The sequence below is a fragment of the Rutidosis leptorrhynchoides genome, unplaced genomic scaffold, assembly GCF_046630445.1.
Source record: "Rutidosis leptorrhynchoides isolate AG116_Rl617_1_P2 unplaced genomic scaffold, CSIRO_AGI_Rlap_v1 contig182, whole genome shotgun sequence".
Classification (NCBI taxonomy): Eukaryota; Viridiplantae; Streptophyta; class Magnoliopsida; order Asterales; family Asteraceae; genus Rutidosis; species Rutidosis leptorrhynchoides.
The window spans coordinates 60,877-77,313 of NW_027266432.1; the positions used below are offsets into that span (position 1 = coordinate 60,877).

Consider the following 16,437-nt stretch of genomic DNA (forward strand, 5'->3'; position numbering starts at 1 on the left):
AATGAGATCCATTCCTTTTGTTTTTATACCTCAACAATGCTTCGACATAGACGAGGTTATATCCAAATTATTTAATCTAGGAATTGTGGATGTTCATATTTCCGCGTGCTATTATTACCTTCTCAAGGGATTATTACCTGCTACACGCTATATATGTACCTTCACTTCTTCACTTCTTTTACTTCCGTTGCTACTTGCCTGTGTGAAAGAGAGATCTCCGTTAATTCAAAATGGGCCTTAATTTGGGCTTTCTCTTGAGCTTAATTGGCCCAAGTTCTTACTTTAGTCGGCCCGTTTATTCAGCTGACTGGGGAATTAATTAATGTATTTATTTATCGCGTCGTCGTCTTCTCCTTCCATAAACTAGATAGATTACTCACAAGTCCTGAAAGTTCTCCCCCCTCAGTTACCCTAAAAATCTTTGTAAAACCTTTTGTTGGGATTTTGATGGAAGACCGTTCTGAATCTCCGAGACGGGGAGACTATGATGACGACAAGTCAAGCAGGAATCGAACCAAGGATAATAGGAAGAAGAGCAGCCGAGAACTCGAAAGAGACCGAAGGAAAGGAGAGAGAGACGATCGCGATCGAAAGTCTAGGGACAAAGATTACGACAGAGCTCGGCACAGAGATAAAGAGCGCGACAGGAAAGATCGAGCAACCAAGGATAAAGAGAGAGATAATAGGGACAAAGACTCCGATAAGAGGAATAGGGATAGAGATAACAAACATAAGGATAGAGACAACAATGATACCAATAGAGATAGAGACAAGCATAGGGATCGAACGAGCAAGAAAGAAGAAGATTATCTGGATAGGGGTAAGGGCGACCATGAAAATGTCGTCAAGCGTGGGAAGCTGAATTTTCAAGACCTGGATGAAGGAGAAATTGTCGAGACTGACGACGTGGGAGCTCAAACATCAGCATCCGAGCTTGCGGAGCGCATTCAGAAGTAAGTAACCTCATTTGAGATCCATTCATGTTATTTCCATACCAATTTTTTTAGGTGTATGGAGATAAGTTGCTGCCCTCTGAATTTTAAATTTTGTAGTAATTTTCATATTAAAAGTTTGGGTACACTATTTTGGTACTATATCTTATAACATTTACTAAACACTGCTGAAACTTTATTCTCGGGCCTCATAATATTGCTTTATTAGGAAAGATGTTATGTCAAGTTTAGCATAGTAATCGCGTAGTAACAATGGTGAACTCTAGGTGGTAACCTGTGACTCTCTGGTATATATCTCTTGTAGTGTTGATAGGAAATTGCTTCGATAAGGCTGTTTGGTTTTCCGTATTTGGTTATATGCGTTTGCCTTTCACCATTTATATGGTTGATATTCTAGTGTCATGTTTATTCAGTTAAGAAAAAAGTGTGATATGTTCATCAATATTTCTAAAATATACATTCGTGCTTGTCACATAAGATTTTAACACTTACCGTTTGGTCAGGATGAAAGAAGAAAGGATGAAGAAAAATTCTGAAGGTGCTTCAGAGATTTTATCCTGGGTCAGCAAGAGTCGTAAGATTGAGGAGAAAAAGAGCGTCGAAAAGCAGAAAGCCTTGCAGCTGTCAAGAAAATTTGAGGAGCAGGTTAGTTTAGGCTGACCTTTTCCCGGGCCATATGTAGCATTTTACGTTGTTGCCTCGGTTCATTAGTTGATACATGGTATGGTTTTTCAGGACAACATTATCCAAGGAGAAAGTGACGATGAAGAGGCAAGCCAGCGTACTAATCGTATGTTCTAGCCCTTTTATTCCTTATTGGTGGAGTACTCAACTAGAAGTTTACACGGAATCTTTGATGTCATAGGGTTCAAATCAATAAATTCCAGAAACCAACTAGAAGCATTTGATGATAGCTGAATGGCATAATTAGTAGATCTCATTCTGTGTCATGGCTACTACAATATAATCCCATATACGCAATTTAGTCCAATAAGCCACAAATAACATGGTCAATCACATTGATATTGATGTGTGTGAATAAGTTGCACGTTTTACTGACTGTTTCTATCTTGGAATTATTGGCAGACCTAGCTGGTGTTAAAGTTCTTCATGGACTTGATAAAGTTATGGAAGGTGGGGCTGTTGTTCTGACACTCAAAGATCAAAGCATCCTGGCTGATGGGGATATCAATGAGGGTAAGTTATAGTATTTTGCTTCCTCACTTTCCTTAAGCCAAGTTTGCTGATGTGACTAAGAACTTTTATGTGACAGTGAGTTTGCTCTGGTTTCACAGACATCGATATGCTAGAGAATGTGGAACTTGGAGAGCAGAAGCAACGAGATGAAGCCTACAAGGCTGCAAAAAAGAAAACAGGGGTCTATGATGATAAGTAAGATGCTCTTCACACAATGAATAAATTTGTCTGGTTAATTTCTTAGCGTGGAGTATCAAAGGTGCATTAATATTTTTAACACCTGTTGTGATGCTGATTTATTAGGTTTAAGGATGATCCTGCTTCAGAAAAGAAGATGCTTCCGCAATATGATGATCCAATCACAGACGAGGTATTGTTTTACCTTCTCTTCTCTCTTTCATTTCTGTAAGTTTTACCTTTTTTTCTTCCCTTTTTTTTTCCTCTAAGTTGCATTTTGGATTTGACTGAAAAACATTCAGGGCGTGGCTTTGGATGCAAGGGGACGCTTCACTGGGGAAGCTGAAAAGAAACTAGAGGAGGTAAATTATTTGTTCTTTTTATTGGTGGCTATTTTGTATGGCTTGTTAAGTACATGCTTGAAATGCATTGGTAACTACTGGCACCAGAGATTTATCTAAGAGGAGATTTGTCGTCCCGAAAAAAACCGACTACATAATAGTTGAGTGTTACACGTGGTTCAATTGGGATTTAAAGGATGAACTGAAACATAGAAAAAAGTTAAAAAATGTATTGTTGGTAAGAAAGATTGGCTAAAGCTTTGATTTTCGTTTTGGCATGGGAGGCGGTTTACAGTGCCTATGTTTCATTTTTTTTTTTCATCTTCATGAATCATGAAAATCTTCCTTTATGGGTTACACCAAATATATTTGTTTTCTATTTATCAGGGAAAAAGGATGACAAAACAAACTTGTCTGTTGGCAGTTAAGATGGTGATTTTTAATTTAATTTTTTTCAAAAGAATAGAACTATGCATTGGACTACCAAAATGTTATCAACTTATGAGCACGTGCACAACTTTGATGTTATCTCTTTCTTGACTTAATCGGAATGTGGTTATTTATTCATCTAATAGTAACATCATTTTTCCCTCCATTTTCAGCTCCGTAAAAGGATTCAGGGCACTTCTATGAACAGGCAAGTCGAAGATCTTAACTCAGCTGGGAAGATCTTATCAGACTACTATACTGAGGAAGAAATGTTGAAGTTTAAAAAGCCCAAAAAGAAGAAGTCCTTGCGAAAGAAAGAAAAAGCTGGATTTAGAGGCTCTTGAAGCTGAAGCTGTCCTCGTCAGGGCTTGGGACCGGAGACTTAGGTTCTCGTAAAGATGGAAAAAGGAAGGCCATTAGAGAGGAGGAGGAGAGAGCTGATGCAGAAATGAGAAGTAAGGCTTACCAGTTAGCCTATGCTAAAGCAGATGAGGCATCTAAATCCCTGCGGATGGAGCAAACTCTTCCTGTTACGGTAGAGGAGGATGAAAATCAAGTGGTTGCTGATGATGAAGATGACCTCTACAAGTCCTTGGAAAGAGCAAGAAAATTAGCTCTTAAAAAGCAAGAACCAGCTACTGGCCCGCAAGCGATAGCTCTCCTCGCAGCCTCCACTGCGAGCACTGAAGCAGCCGAGGATCAAAATACCTCAACCGGGGAGCCACAAGAAAACAAGGTTGTCTTCACAGAGATGAATGATTTTGTGTGGGGACTCCAGCTTAATGAAGGTACGTTATTTTATAATGTCATAACTCGTAAATGTTATCTTTTACTATATACGTAGAATAACAGGGGCACTATACTTCAAATGTTACACGTAGTCCGCTAACAGATCTACCATGCTACGCATGTCTGTTTCTATATATTATATAGTTCTCTTGCATACCATGTGACGAAAGCTTGCTGATTGCAACCTCCATAATTATACACGAACGTAGATAAAATTGTAGATAAAGATACCTAGATGGAGAATACCTTTTTCTTTTCTTTTTTCAGTATCCTTATTGATCACTGTGATGCCAAGCCGGAGAGTGTTATGTTTAGACAGCTAGGTGTTTTTTATCTGAGGCTCAACTTAATTATACTCTGTTTTCTATCCTAAACTATTTTTTACTGCTTAAGAGCCTTCTCACAACCCCTTCATTCCTGTCACAGACCACCTTTGCCCTTGTTCATGTTTCTCTAATGGTTTCTTGAAAAACCTTCAAACATACTCTTGTCCTTATTAGATTATAAGGTACAATAAGCATGGAAAAACTTGGAGTATCTTTGCTATCCTGAAATTTTGTTGTAGTTAGAATTCTAAATCTGTGACCCGTAATTGACTTGCTTTCTATTATTATATCTTGGTTTCATCATCCAGTTTGTTCTTTTTTTTCCTGTTTGTTTGCATTTAAAATATTACAGCTTCAACTCAAGGCTTACTTGTTCTAAAAGAGGATATTAATTTCCAGTTCCAATTCTATTATTCTTTCAGAAGCTCATGTACTGGACAGTGAAGATGTCTTCATGGAGGAAGATGAGCCAACAACTTCAAAAAAGGAAATGAAAGAAGAGGCTGGTGGTTGGTCTGAAATAAATGAGACTGAGGAGGAGGAAAACCATTCTACTGAGAATAAGGAGGAAATAGTTCCGGATGCCACCATTCACGAGGCTGCAGTTGGAAAAGGGTTATCTGGTGCATTAAGGTTGCTTAAAGACCGAGGAACTCTTAAAGAAAGTATTGAATGGGGTGGTAGAAACATGGACAAGAAAAAGAGCAAACTTGTTGGTATCGTTGATAATGACCCAGCAAGTAATGAAAGATTCAAGGATATTCGTATCGAGAGGACTGATGAATTTGGACGAATAGTAAGTATCTGCATCAATCCATTCATCTGCATGCACTTGAAACATATATTACACATTTAAATGTCTTAATGATTTACTGATTTGCATGTGCAAATTTTGAAAAATGATAATATTGACTGAATTTTCTTCTGCCAGTTGACTCCCAAGGAAGCTTTTCGGATGCTTTCTCATAAATTTCACGGGAAGGGACCTGGGAAAATGAAGCTAGAAAAGCGCCAGAAGCAATATCAGGAAGAACTAAAGTTGAAGCAAATGAAGAATTCTGACACACCTTCACTTTCTGTGGCGCGGATGAGGGACGCTCAAGCTCAGCTCCAAAGCCCTTACCTTGTTCTCAGCGGTCATGTCAAACCAGGGTAAGATTCCTTCTTTTTCACTTTTGAATTTATATGATGAATAATGAAGTTTTCTAATATGGAGTAAGTAGTTATATATTTTTTCAAGGAAAAAACATCGAAGTTTTTATATACTGAGAACTGAGAAGAGGGATATGCGTTACTTTACTTAAATTTGCTTGCTCTTTCTTCCAGAAGTGTCTAAAGAGTGAATCATTAAGCATCCTGTTCCCGACACTAATTTAGCAAAACTGGCTGGTTCATGTAAACAACTGTTTATGTGATCGTATTGATCAGCGTTTTCTTCTTTCAGGCAAACTAGTGATCCTAGAAGTGGGTTTGGTACCGTTGAGAAGGATTTTCCAGGAGGCTTAACACCGATGCTTGGAAATAGCAAGGCTAGTATATCTACTTTGCTTATCTAAGGAAGGAGCCTTTCTTTCATTGATTATACTTGGGGGAATTGACAATATTAAGTAAAAAACATTAATGTAAGCTAAATGGTGCTCGGGATGTTCACTGAAAAGTGAAAAGGTTGAACTTTACAGCTTTCTACTCTCTCCAAATTGAGCTATGTATGTTTGAATAAAATTAATTACTCAGTCTGTCATTTGGTCTTTTTTTGTGAGTGTAAACGCTTTCCTTAGAACCGCACATGGTCATTCATTTGATTTTGCTGACACCATTTTACTGTCTTTCAACCATTTATTGGCGCCAGTTAACAAATTTTGAAATCTTCCAGGTTGAGCATTTCTTGGGGATAAAGCGGCCAGCTGACAATGGTGGTTCGAGTGCATCTAAGAAGCAGAAGAAATGAATTCAAGTCATTGATGGCTCACAACCAATTTGGCGACCTAGGCGAAATAAACAAATCGAGATCTTGTTGTTAAAAAATCTTTTATTTATCGAGATATTATTCGAGAATGTTTATGCCACTTTTCTAATTTTTTGTGATCAAATTTTTCTAACGTCTCCTTTTCAATTAATCAGATAACTTTTGATTTCCGCTAAACAAATGAAAAAGAGCACATTGAATATATTTTGTGCAGAAATTTGCTCGGGAAGAAGATTACATTGAGGAGAATAGTAGGAATGGGATGTAAATCGGATACTCCTATACAACTACCACTATTAAGATATCAATTTTTTTTTATAAATTTTTAATACAAATTATTCACCTAGATTCTAATTCTCCTGAAGTCGAATCTAAGACTTTTCAATAGAGGAAACGTGTAAATCAATATGGCACAGCCTGGTTGGGGAAATATTGATCAGAGATAGTTCACAAACAATATAGACATCTCTTTTCTTTTGAAGTTAAATATAGACATCTCTTACCAATAAATTATGATATGTTTATTGTAGTAAGGGTGCAATTGGATCTAAGTGTTGTGTTAAGAGGTGATTTAACCTTTCTGAAAACTTTAGGGAGCTAACATGGCAATAAGCTGAAGTGAACATATTTAAAATGAGAATAAGATAGTATCTTGGTCGGAGAGCATTTGGTTACCGGTACACGACATTAATCACATTGTGCTTCATCATCTTCCTTTTAAGCATTTTCATCTTCACCAAAACACAATTTGGAGCCTTCTCTTTTCCCTTATCGCTCTTTCCTCTCCTGCATTTCATCCACCAACGACAACAACCATCATCCTCCTGTCAAATCGGATATTTATCAAACCAGCCCATTGGATGTTCATAACCACCCAGAACAAGACAATAATGAAGAAGAACCGACAGTTGCTGCTACTTCCAGTAACGAAAATGACCAAAGTAACCTCACCACCACTGATCAAGATGATGCATCTTAGAAAAAATCGGAAAACCCAGTTCCTTCTGACCAAGGTAAAACAGATGATGAGAAAGAAAAAGCCAGTTCCTCCTGTCATCACTCAAGAAGAGAACGATGACCAAAGTAGCCCCGCAATTGTTGAGGAATCCAATATTGTTGGAAAGAACAATGTTGAAGAATCTTCAGTGAAAGAGTGTGATTTGTATAAAAGGGACTTGGGTGAGAGATGAAGAGTACCCTATTTACAAGCCGGGTTCTTGCCCTTATGTCGACGAGGCCTATGACTGTCAGAGAAATGGGCGGCTCGATGCTGAGTACCTCAAATGGCGGTGGAAGCCTGATGGATGTGACCTTCCAAGGTATATATGCCAATTTTTTGTTCAAGCCTGTTTCTTATCGAATATGGTAATATAGTACATTCTAGGAAAAATAATGAACCAGACTGATAGAATCTGGTTAGTTTTATTAAAAAAATTAGAATGATATAAATCTTTGCACCGTAGTGTAGTGTAAGACTTGCTTGTGGGTTTGATTGATTCCTGTCATTTTGTAGATGTCATAATGCTTTGTGTAACTGAGCTAATAAATGCTGTAACAGCCAATGTAACATGTGCATGTATGCTCCATTTTTTTTGTCATTTGTTCCGCGTTGTTTTCCTGTTCACATTGACATGCTTGATCTAATTGTTGTGACAATGCTGATTGTAACCATCCTCATGTTTGCCAGATACGCTGTTTATAGCATAATAGGATTGAGAAACCAAAGACTTGATGTTTTCCCAAGTTGGATGGAAGGTTTTTTTGACTAATTATTTCGGGATACTGTAGTAGGTGAACTGATCAAAGAGTAGTTCACGATTTAGTTCATATGATCTGTATTCTGTTATAGTTAGAAGAATAGTTAACCTTTGAATTCCTGTAATCTGCATTCTGTTATAGCTGGACGATTAGTTTAATGGGAAGAGGATGATGTAGGAAGGATTTAAAATTGCATTTGCATGACAGCGGGTGTTATGGTGATGCGAGGATACTAAAGTTACTTGTCTGTGTGCATGGTTTAGATTTATTTATCTATGTAGCAAGTTTATGTCTAGAAAATGAATTGGGTGAATTACAAAACACAGAATTAGTTTCTCTGGAAGATAGAATGAAAGAGAGAGTATGATTCGCTTTATCATCAAGTGTTTTGGGGTTGGAAAATTTGGTTTTTTACTTAACACGAGAGCACCTTGTGCGCTTTGTTTCTGGGTTGATTTTGTTTTGTATGTTTTCCTTAGATTTAATGGTTATGTTCTCTCTTTGCAAACAAGTTCCATATCATTCCTACGAGAGATCTTTTCGGTGCATTCACACTGGAGTTACAGGTTTAGTGCTACAGATTTCCTGGAGAGAATCAGAGGAAAAAGGCTTATGCTGGTTGGAGATTCTATGAACAGAAACCAGTATGAATCAATGCTGTGCCTTGTCCACGAAGGCCTGTCAAACAAGAGCAAAATGTATGAAATCCATGGCCACAAAATTTCAAAGAGAAGGGGATACTTTGTGTTCAATTTTGAGGTAATATCATACCCTTCACCTCTTATTATCATTTGCACATATATTTCTCGTGTTCAACTGAAAATACGTTAATGTATCCTCTAATGAGGCATTTAACATCTTCTGAAAATAAAATCCATTTCTCTACTGGAGGGTTTTCTTCGTGATCAGGAATTAGGTTGTAATACAACCTTATTTAGGCAAATTCTTCTTCTCTACACTTGAGCTTTCTTTTTCACTTGATCTTGAAGATGCCTGAATCATGATCAGTTCACTGTTAAAAATAAGTCTAGGAGGATCGGAGTGAATCAGTTTTCTTAAAGTGAAAAAGAAAATATTAGACTTTGAATATCATAAAAGTTCTTTGGTTGAGATTTGTTATTGCAAACGGCATTTCGTAATGTTAATTGTCCATGTACAGGACCATGACTGCACGGTGGAGTTTGTCAGGTCACATTTCCTCGTGAAGGAAGGGTTTCGCTTAAACGGACAAGGGAACAAAAACCCAACTCTTTCAATTGATACAATTGATAAGAGTTATGGGCGATGGAAGAGGGCTGACATTCTTGTGTTCAATACTGGGCACTGGTGGACTCATGGAAAGACTGCTAGAGGGTGGGTTTGCATATTTATTTGTTCCATATTCTTTTATCCGTATTCTTACTCCTTTTTAATGCTGGGAACTCATTTGTTTGACCTCAGTCTAGCCTTAAATTTCTTTTCACGCATCTGCTAACAAACTTCACTTGTGTACAGAGTAAATTACTACAAAGAAGGTGATTATCTTTATCCAAAAATTGATTCCACGGAAGCTTACCGAAGAGCTTTGCAGACTTGGGGAAAATGGATTGATCAAAATATAAAACCAAAACAATTGGTCATTTATTGTGGATACTCCTCTGCCCATTTCGGGCGTGTCATGATCATTCCGTTATTTTCTTTGAATTGGTCTTGATTAAACTTGTAATTTCCTAGCTTTAGTGGAAGAGAAACAAAAAAGTGTATGTGGCATCTGTGTGAAGTAATTAATTCCTTTGGATAATTGCGACGATTAAGCAAAGTGGTTATGTTTCAAAGCCAATCCTATTTTCAGCTGTTCAGATTGAATACTTAGTTTCTCAGTCTGATATTCTTTGAAATAGAGGTGGAGACTGGGATTCTGGTGGCACCTGCAATGGAGAGAAAGCTCCAATCTTGAAAGGAAAATACATTGGCGAATATCCACTGAAAATGAAGATAGTTGAAGAAGTTATTCGGAAAATGAAGTTTCCAGTGAAACTGTTAAACATAACAAGGTTGACGAATTTCCGGAAAGACAGTCATCCATCAATATTTGGCAAGAACCCAGATAATGGTAGGAAAGTCTCGTTGAGGAAGCAAGATTGCAGCCATTGGTGTCTTCCAGGCGTTCCTGATGTGTGGAATGAGATCATTTATGCCACTCTAACGCCAAAACTTAACTGGAGATTGAAAGTGTAAATTAGTCGAGTGGAGTGTCTATCATCAGCTTTGTGAAGTTTGGTAGTTAGTCTAGAGATGGGATATGTGTAATTTAAATCATGTTGGATTCAGAGTATATCACTACTACTTAATAATGTACAAGTACTAATAGTAGCAATTTGGGAAAAAAAATGTGTCGATTATGTGATTCCTCAAAAATGCTGATGAATCGTTCTGAATAGAGGAGGTTGAAGAGAGAAATGAAAAGAAATTTGGCAAAAAGGTTGAAAAAAAACCTTTCCAGGGACCATTTCTAACAATGTGAAACATTACATTAGGGACAAACATCGTAGGTTTTAACCTTTTAATGGATGTTTGAGGCAATTATTTGATACATGAGTGACCGAAAATGAAAACGCAAACGTCTTAAATAGAGTAGACCAATCCTGGATCGATCATTCACATTGTTTGCACGAGCAGCTGACGATCATAACACACGAAGAGAGAGAGAGAGAGAGAGAGAGAGAGAGAGATGGGAGGAGGAATGGAAGCACACAAAAACAAGTGGGTGGAGGATTGGGGCAGTGCGAGAGAAAACCTGGAGCACAACTTCCGTTGGACTCGCCGGAATCTCGCCATCGTCGGTATCTTTGGAATCGCCGTGCCCATCTTGGTTTACAAGGGCATCGTTCGTGAATTCGTAATTACTCTGATCTTAATTTTCTTTAGCCTAATTTGAATTTTTCATTTCATTATTTATATTTCTCTTCATTGACGACTCTACCTGTCCTGTACATAAGTACATTTGAACTAATTTGTATTGTATCCTCGTCTTTACAATTTCAACTTTCTCCTATAGATCAGTATAAATGCTTAAGATTTGAGCTTTGATTGTTTGCATACCTTTCTGAAGTATCAATTTTTGTTCCTTCATTCCTCTTTGATAATGGAAATGTTGGATACAGGAAACGTAGATAATGAGTTTCATTTGGTCGTGTGCATTACACGTATTTCCCAATTGCTAGGATGTAGAACTCTCATTTTATTGCTGTTCACTGTCTGAAACTATTAAAATTTTCCGTTGCTTTACATGGCTATCATCTTAATGGAATAGATAGGATATATGTGCTCTTCTTGTGTGCTTAAGGTGTTATTATTACTATGTGCTGAGAAGTGTGGATTCCCATGACCCTTTTAAACGAACTTGTCAGAAATTAATTAATACGTAGTAGGTTGGACTTTTGCATACCTCGTATTCTTACATGGAACTTGGGTTGGCTAAGAATTTATCAACTTTCTATGATATATGCATTTGGAGATTGAATGTACTCAGGAATTGGACAGAATGTATATCTCATTAAGTTTTATAAATCTTATACTCCACCTGGTGTTTATGCAATGTTGCTGCTTAAATTCTCGATCTTGTATCGACATTTATATTGGTGCCTAGACAGTTTCTTGAATGTATTTGTTAACTTGGAGTATGGTTTTTTGCAATTTGTTTATTCATCACTTAGGTTTCCTGTCTGCATTCTCTATTTCGATCATCTTTTGTTATTTCCTTAATTACGTATTGATTTCCAAACCCTTTTGATGGCAGCATATGCAAGATGAAGATGCACGCAGGCCATACAGGAAGTTCCTGTGATTACTCTTTCTTAATGTTGCTCAATAATCACGAGTTGCAGATAAAGTGAACTTTCCTGCTCCAATGGCAAAATGCTTTGTCTTTGAACAATCATGTTTTGCTATTGCTCGACTTGTTCTCTTGTAATGCATATCGGTAATTGTTGTTTTGAGTTGTCTCTCAGCTTACTTATCATGATTTCAAATTTATGCTTCTGATCCTCAACCACCATATATTTTTTACCCTTTATGACTTGAATTTTTTATTAATTGAAACTTTTCCCAAGCTTTGGACTTGGTCATTTATTGTAAGCATTGGAAGGAAAAACCAACTAAAGGTAGAAAAATGGAAAAATTTTCTGGAATTATTGAGGCCAAAATATCAAGGATTCGTTGAACTAATATTTGACTCTTCTCTCATGCTGTTTGAGGTGACTCAACAAACAATCCACATACTTCTGTCTATTCTCGTCACCAGACAACTTTTTGCATCTCCTAAACCTTCACCCTGTATCTTTTACCTTCTTCTTCAACTATCACTAACCTTACCAACTCGGCCGCTCTCACTCGTAAACGACCCGCTTATTTTGTTCCTTGGAATCGGGTGAGCTATTTTCTTCTCATCCAATAAACTTGTATTTATCCCTTGATCCGCAAGGAACATTAGCATTATGGGTCTCGCGAATTGCATTGCTTCTGCAAGCGGACTCCAACCAGAACGAGTCAAGATCCTGCCAACCAAGTCATGCCTCAGTATCTTCGGCTGTGGGGCCCCACTCATGCCGCAGCCTTTGACTCGTTCCTTGAATCCAGGTGGCAACTCGATTAACTGACGACGCGAGTTTATTTCTCAGAACCCAGAAGAATGGCTACTCGGAGAGCTCTAACCCAGAAGGAGCCGAGCTCTTCAAGGTGGTTTCAAGAATTTTATATTTCACTTTGTGCTACTGCCGACGGCAGCAGGCCTCGCAAATGGAAAACAAATTTGTTCCTCACCGAATATGAGCAACTTATTTTAGAAAAAAAAAATTGCGTTAACATGAATGGCATAGTAGCCCTTCAAACACATTTAATTCATAAACATTTACATACAATCATTGAGCGCCACAAAAATCATATTCAGTCAGTCCTGTTTCTACAGATTGCCTGCTCTTAAGAAACAGAGCCATTAGTTGTCAGTCCGGCTGTTACCAAAATGAAAAGGAAATGAAGCATCCTTATCGCCTCCTCCTTCACAGATTCCCATTTCGCCTATGTGAACAAAAGTTGCAAATGTACAAAAGGCAACATTGACATGATAATACTCCATTTATCAACAACTGACTCATTGGAACCAGGTAGTCATAGGTGTAAAATGTTGTTGAGGATCATGCAATGTTGTTGCTGCTCCCATGGCTCGTATGAACTCATTACCTCAAAATTCGAATCGTCACCTTCCTCAACATCCATTGCTGCTACTGCTCCTCCAAATTCATCAGCTTCCATAAACTTATTAGATTCCTCTTTCGAAATCTTGATGCCACCTCCGATCGAAGGATGTGGCCGATAAGGAACGACAGCAAAGCATTCGTTCTTGTTTCGCTCCGTGCCATCATCGCCGTTCAATTTCATGTAACTGAAGTCCATACAGCTTAAAAACTGCCCTGCATGAAACATGGAATAACTTATAAGTGATAATTGCTACTTAACTGGTTCCTCTGACAACCATACCCATTATTCAAATCAATTAAACCTTTTTATAGACTGGAAATTCACAGTTATAATGGAAATGGCACAGACAATCTAACTAAAAGCAAATTCATAACATGAATAGAACAAGCGAAGTGCAAATCAAAATTAGGGTTTTAGAAAATTCAGTACTCACTTGTTTTCCTCTTGAGGCCAGAGATGATGTCGGGATCAACAGAAAAAGAGACAGTGGAAGCTGAATTGAAGTTTCCATCAAGCAGATTTGCAAGAACAATTGGTCTATCTTGTTCGTTATGAACAATTCCTGTTGGTGATCGCTCTTCAAAATCGGGCATTCCGGGCTCATCTTCCTCCATTGTTAGATCCTAACACATAAGCAAAGATAATCCACAGTTTAATTTCAACAAATTCATTCAATTTAACACGCAAGAAGTACAAAAAAAAGTACCAGCCTGCGAATCTTGGGAGAGGGAGAAGAATCTGAGAAGTCGGTATTGACATTCCGGTCAATGTCTTTTCTCTTTAGCTTCAACAAGTGTATATGACCACCGTCCATCGTTAGTTGTTCGTAATCTAAGGTAAGGTAAGGTAAGGTAAGCTCTATCAAATTTTTTTAGGTTTAAGTGAGGAGGAATGTCTAGCTCACTGCTATGCCAACATTCATCCTATAATATATTCTAAGGAAATATTCAAATTAAAATATTTAATCATGATGTTCTAACTTTAGTGTAATGTTACTTAAAAAAAATTTTAGGGTAATGTCCTGAAATTAATATAAATTGATTTAGGGATGGAATCAGGATTAAAAAGTTGGGTGGATCAAAAATATATTTGAGTGACAAATTTTTTAGACTAAATTATTGTATTTTTATTGTTAGAGGATCGCATCCATGTGGACATCGGATTTAGTCAATACGTGGCAGTGTGTTAATTGGTGAAATTTTAAATTTTGCTTCGATCAGATCGAAATGTTATCACGTAACACTTACATGATCAATTAACGCGTAGCGGAAACTCATGATTTGTCATATCGAGCATGTAATTGAATTACTCTAATTCAATCTAGCATTACACATGCAATAAATATATCATCATATAAAGCATACAAATGACAAAACCATTCACATGAAAGAATATCCAATGTCCAAATTATACAATCCGATATTGATTTACATCCTTCGAAAATTACATCCAAATAGAAAATAAAGTTCTCTTGCCTCCGAGTCTCCAACCTGCACAAGAAAGGGTTCCAAACCCTAACTTCCGTTTCTCAAACGGAAAAAGTTCAAGAGCCTCACGTGTGACTCCTCTAACGGTATCCACACAAGAGAAAATATCCATACTCATGCATATGCTATGCTAGATCACATATACACAATTTCACAAACATAATATCTCAAAACTCCTTTTGAGACGATAAATTCATAGAACTCCATATAATCGTCGAAACTCCTTTCAACGATTAACCAATTATCATATGCTAACAACTTAACATATCAATTCAATAAAAGAGAAGGAGAATGAGAGATTACCCTTGAAGAACTCAAGTAATAAGGTCTCCTTCACTCTTTATATATGCTCCTTGTCAATCAACAAGAACACCAAAGCTTCAATTTTTCTTTTTAAGCTTCTAAGGTTCCCTGAGTTTTGAAAGCTTCTGTTCTCCTCTCTATCTCCATTCACTCCCGTACAATATATATATATAAGCAAAACAAATTTTTGCTTTGGTCAAACCTTTAACCAATGGGAAGAGAAGAAAGAGATAAAATTTTTGACTAAGAGATTGAGGCTGCCGCCTCTCTCAAAATCAACTTGCAATAACTAATTAATCACATTAATTAATATTATATATTATATTATTAATTAATCACATTAATTAGTTATAAGATAATATAACATGTGCACAAGATTTTCCTGGAGCATAATTGAAGTTTCAAATCAATTTCAACTTTTGAAATTGAATTTATTTCGCTTCACCGAAAAATTTCAATTTCGATGCTAACACTTAGAATAATTTAATTTGATTCAATCGTACACTTAAGATTAACCAAATTAAATATCATGTCCGAAATATAGGTTTTTTTTTTCGTGTGTGACCCTTTAGGTTCACCAATACGCTAGTAATAGAATCGTATTCTATAAGTCATGGTTATCGTCTAGCAACGAGCCATGAAGACCTAGATATAGGTGAGTTTAAAGTGAACCTTTCCGCTTACAATTTCCATGTGATACGATCCTTTCGTCAATCTATGTCTCGATTGAACTTAGAGCGTGAATGATTAGTCGAAACTCTATAAGTTCAATAACTATGTATCTATTCAAGCACATGACTTTGGATCATTAGAAAACTCCCTCTAATTTCCACATTACCTTGGCCAAGGATTTAAAGTCATGGCTAATATGAAAACATAGGACATCATTATCATTTCGATAATTGACGAATCATTTGTTGACACACACCAATCTTCATATATAACAGATCATGCCGAAGTCACGCCTTTTAGTAATGCTATGATCAGGATAGTGGTTACTAACATAACTTGTTATATATAAAATTACCGTGGTGTCTCAAGTCAAAGGATTAATGACACATAATTGTAACGTGAGAATCCTATTTTCGACACATAGTTTCACATAGGATTTCTCGTCGGGTCAATACAGTGAACTAGTTCTCTAACTAGCACCCACATATGCACATTAGTGTCTCCACACTGATATCCATGGAATGGGATATCTTCCCAATTGAAAATGCATCATATGTACTAGTCTATCCGAATCATTAATGTCCCGTCTCAATGATTCTATGACTAGGTATATTTAAGATCTAAGCTTGTAAGGAACATATTCCATGATTATCATCACTATGCATAACCATGTTCCATAAGCCATATTGAACTAAGGACCTTATCCAGATTACTTAAATATATCCCATATATTTACAAGTAGTAAAATGATAAGCGGTGCTTTTATTAAATACAAATATTTAATTTACATTACTATTCAAAATA

At 36.9% G+C, this 16,437-nt stretch overlaps 3 protein-coding genes across 3 annotated transcripts; all 3 read left to right on the plus strand.

The window, feature by feature from the left end:
• Nucleotides 1–447: 447 nt before the first annotated feature.
• On the plus strand, nucleotides 448–6,160 carry LOC139881689 (SART-1 family protein DOT2-like). Its single transcript, XM_071866127.1, is given in 14 exon segments — nucleotides 448–953; nucleotides 1,457–1,598; nucleotides 1,689–1,743; nucleotides 2,040–2,150; nucleotides 2,249–2,345; nucleotides 2,454–2,520; nucleotides 2,630–2,689; nucleotides 3,271–3,417; nucleotides 3,419–3,454; nucleotides 3,456–3,885; nucleotides 4,635–5,008; nucleotides 5,144–5,364; nucleotides 5,657–5,741; nucleotides 6,086–6,160. Coding segments are annotated over 14 exon segments (2,406 nt in total).
• A 425-nt stretch (nucleotides 6,161–6,585) lies between these two features.
• On the plus strand, nucleotides 6,586–10,153 carry LOC139881690 (protein trichome birefringence-like 5). The gene is given in 10 exon segments (XM_071866128.1): nucleotides 6,586–6,598; nucleotides 6,709–6,713; nucleotides 6,827–6,916; nucleotides 6,918–7,148; nucleotides 7,201–7,344; nucleotides 7,346–7,497; nucleotides 8,503–8,695; nucleotides 9,096–9,289; nucleotides 9,431–9,586; nucleotides 9,817–10,153. Coding segments are annotated over 10 exon segments (1,515 nt in total).
• A 493-nt stretch (nucleotides 10,154–10,646) lies between these two features.
• On the plus strand, nucleotides 10,647–11,762 carry LOC139881675 (uncharacterized). The gene is made up of 2 exons (XM_071866112.1): nucleotides 10,647–10,814; nucleotides 11,715–11,762. Exons 1-2 carry the CDS (start codon nucleotides 10,647–10,649, stop codon nucleotides 11,760–11,762), a joined length of 216 nt encoding a protein of 71 aa, XP_071722213.1.
• The last annotated feature ends 4,675 nt before the right edge of the window (nucleotides 11,763–16,437 follow it).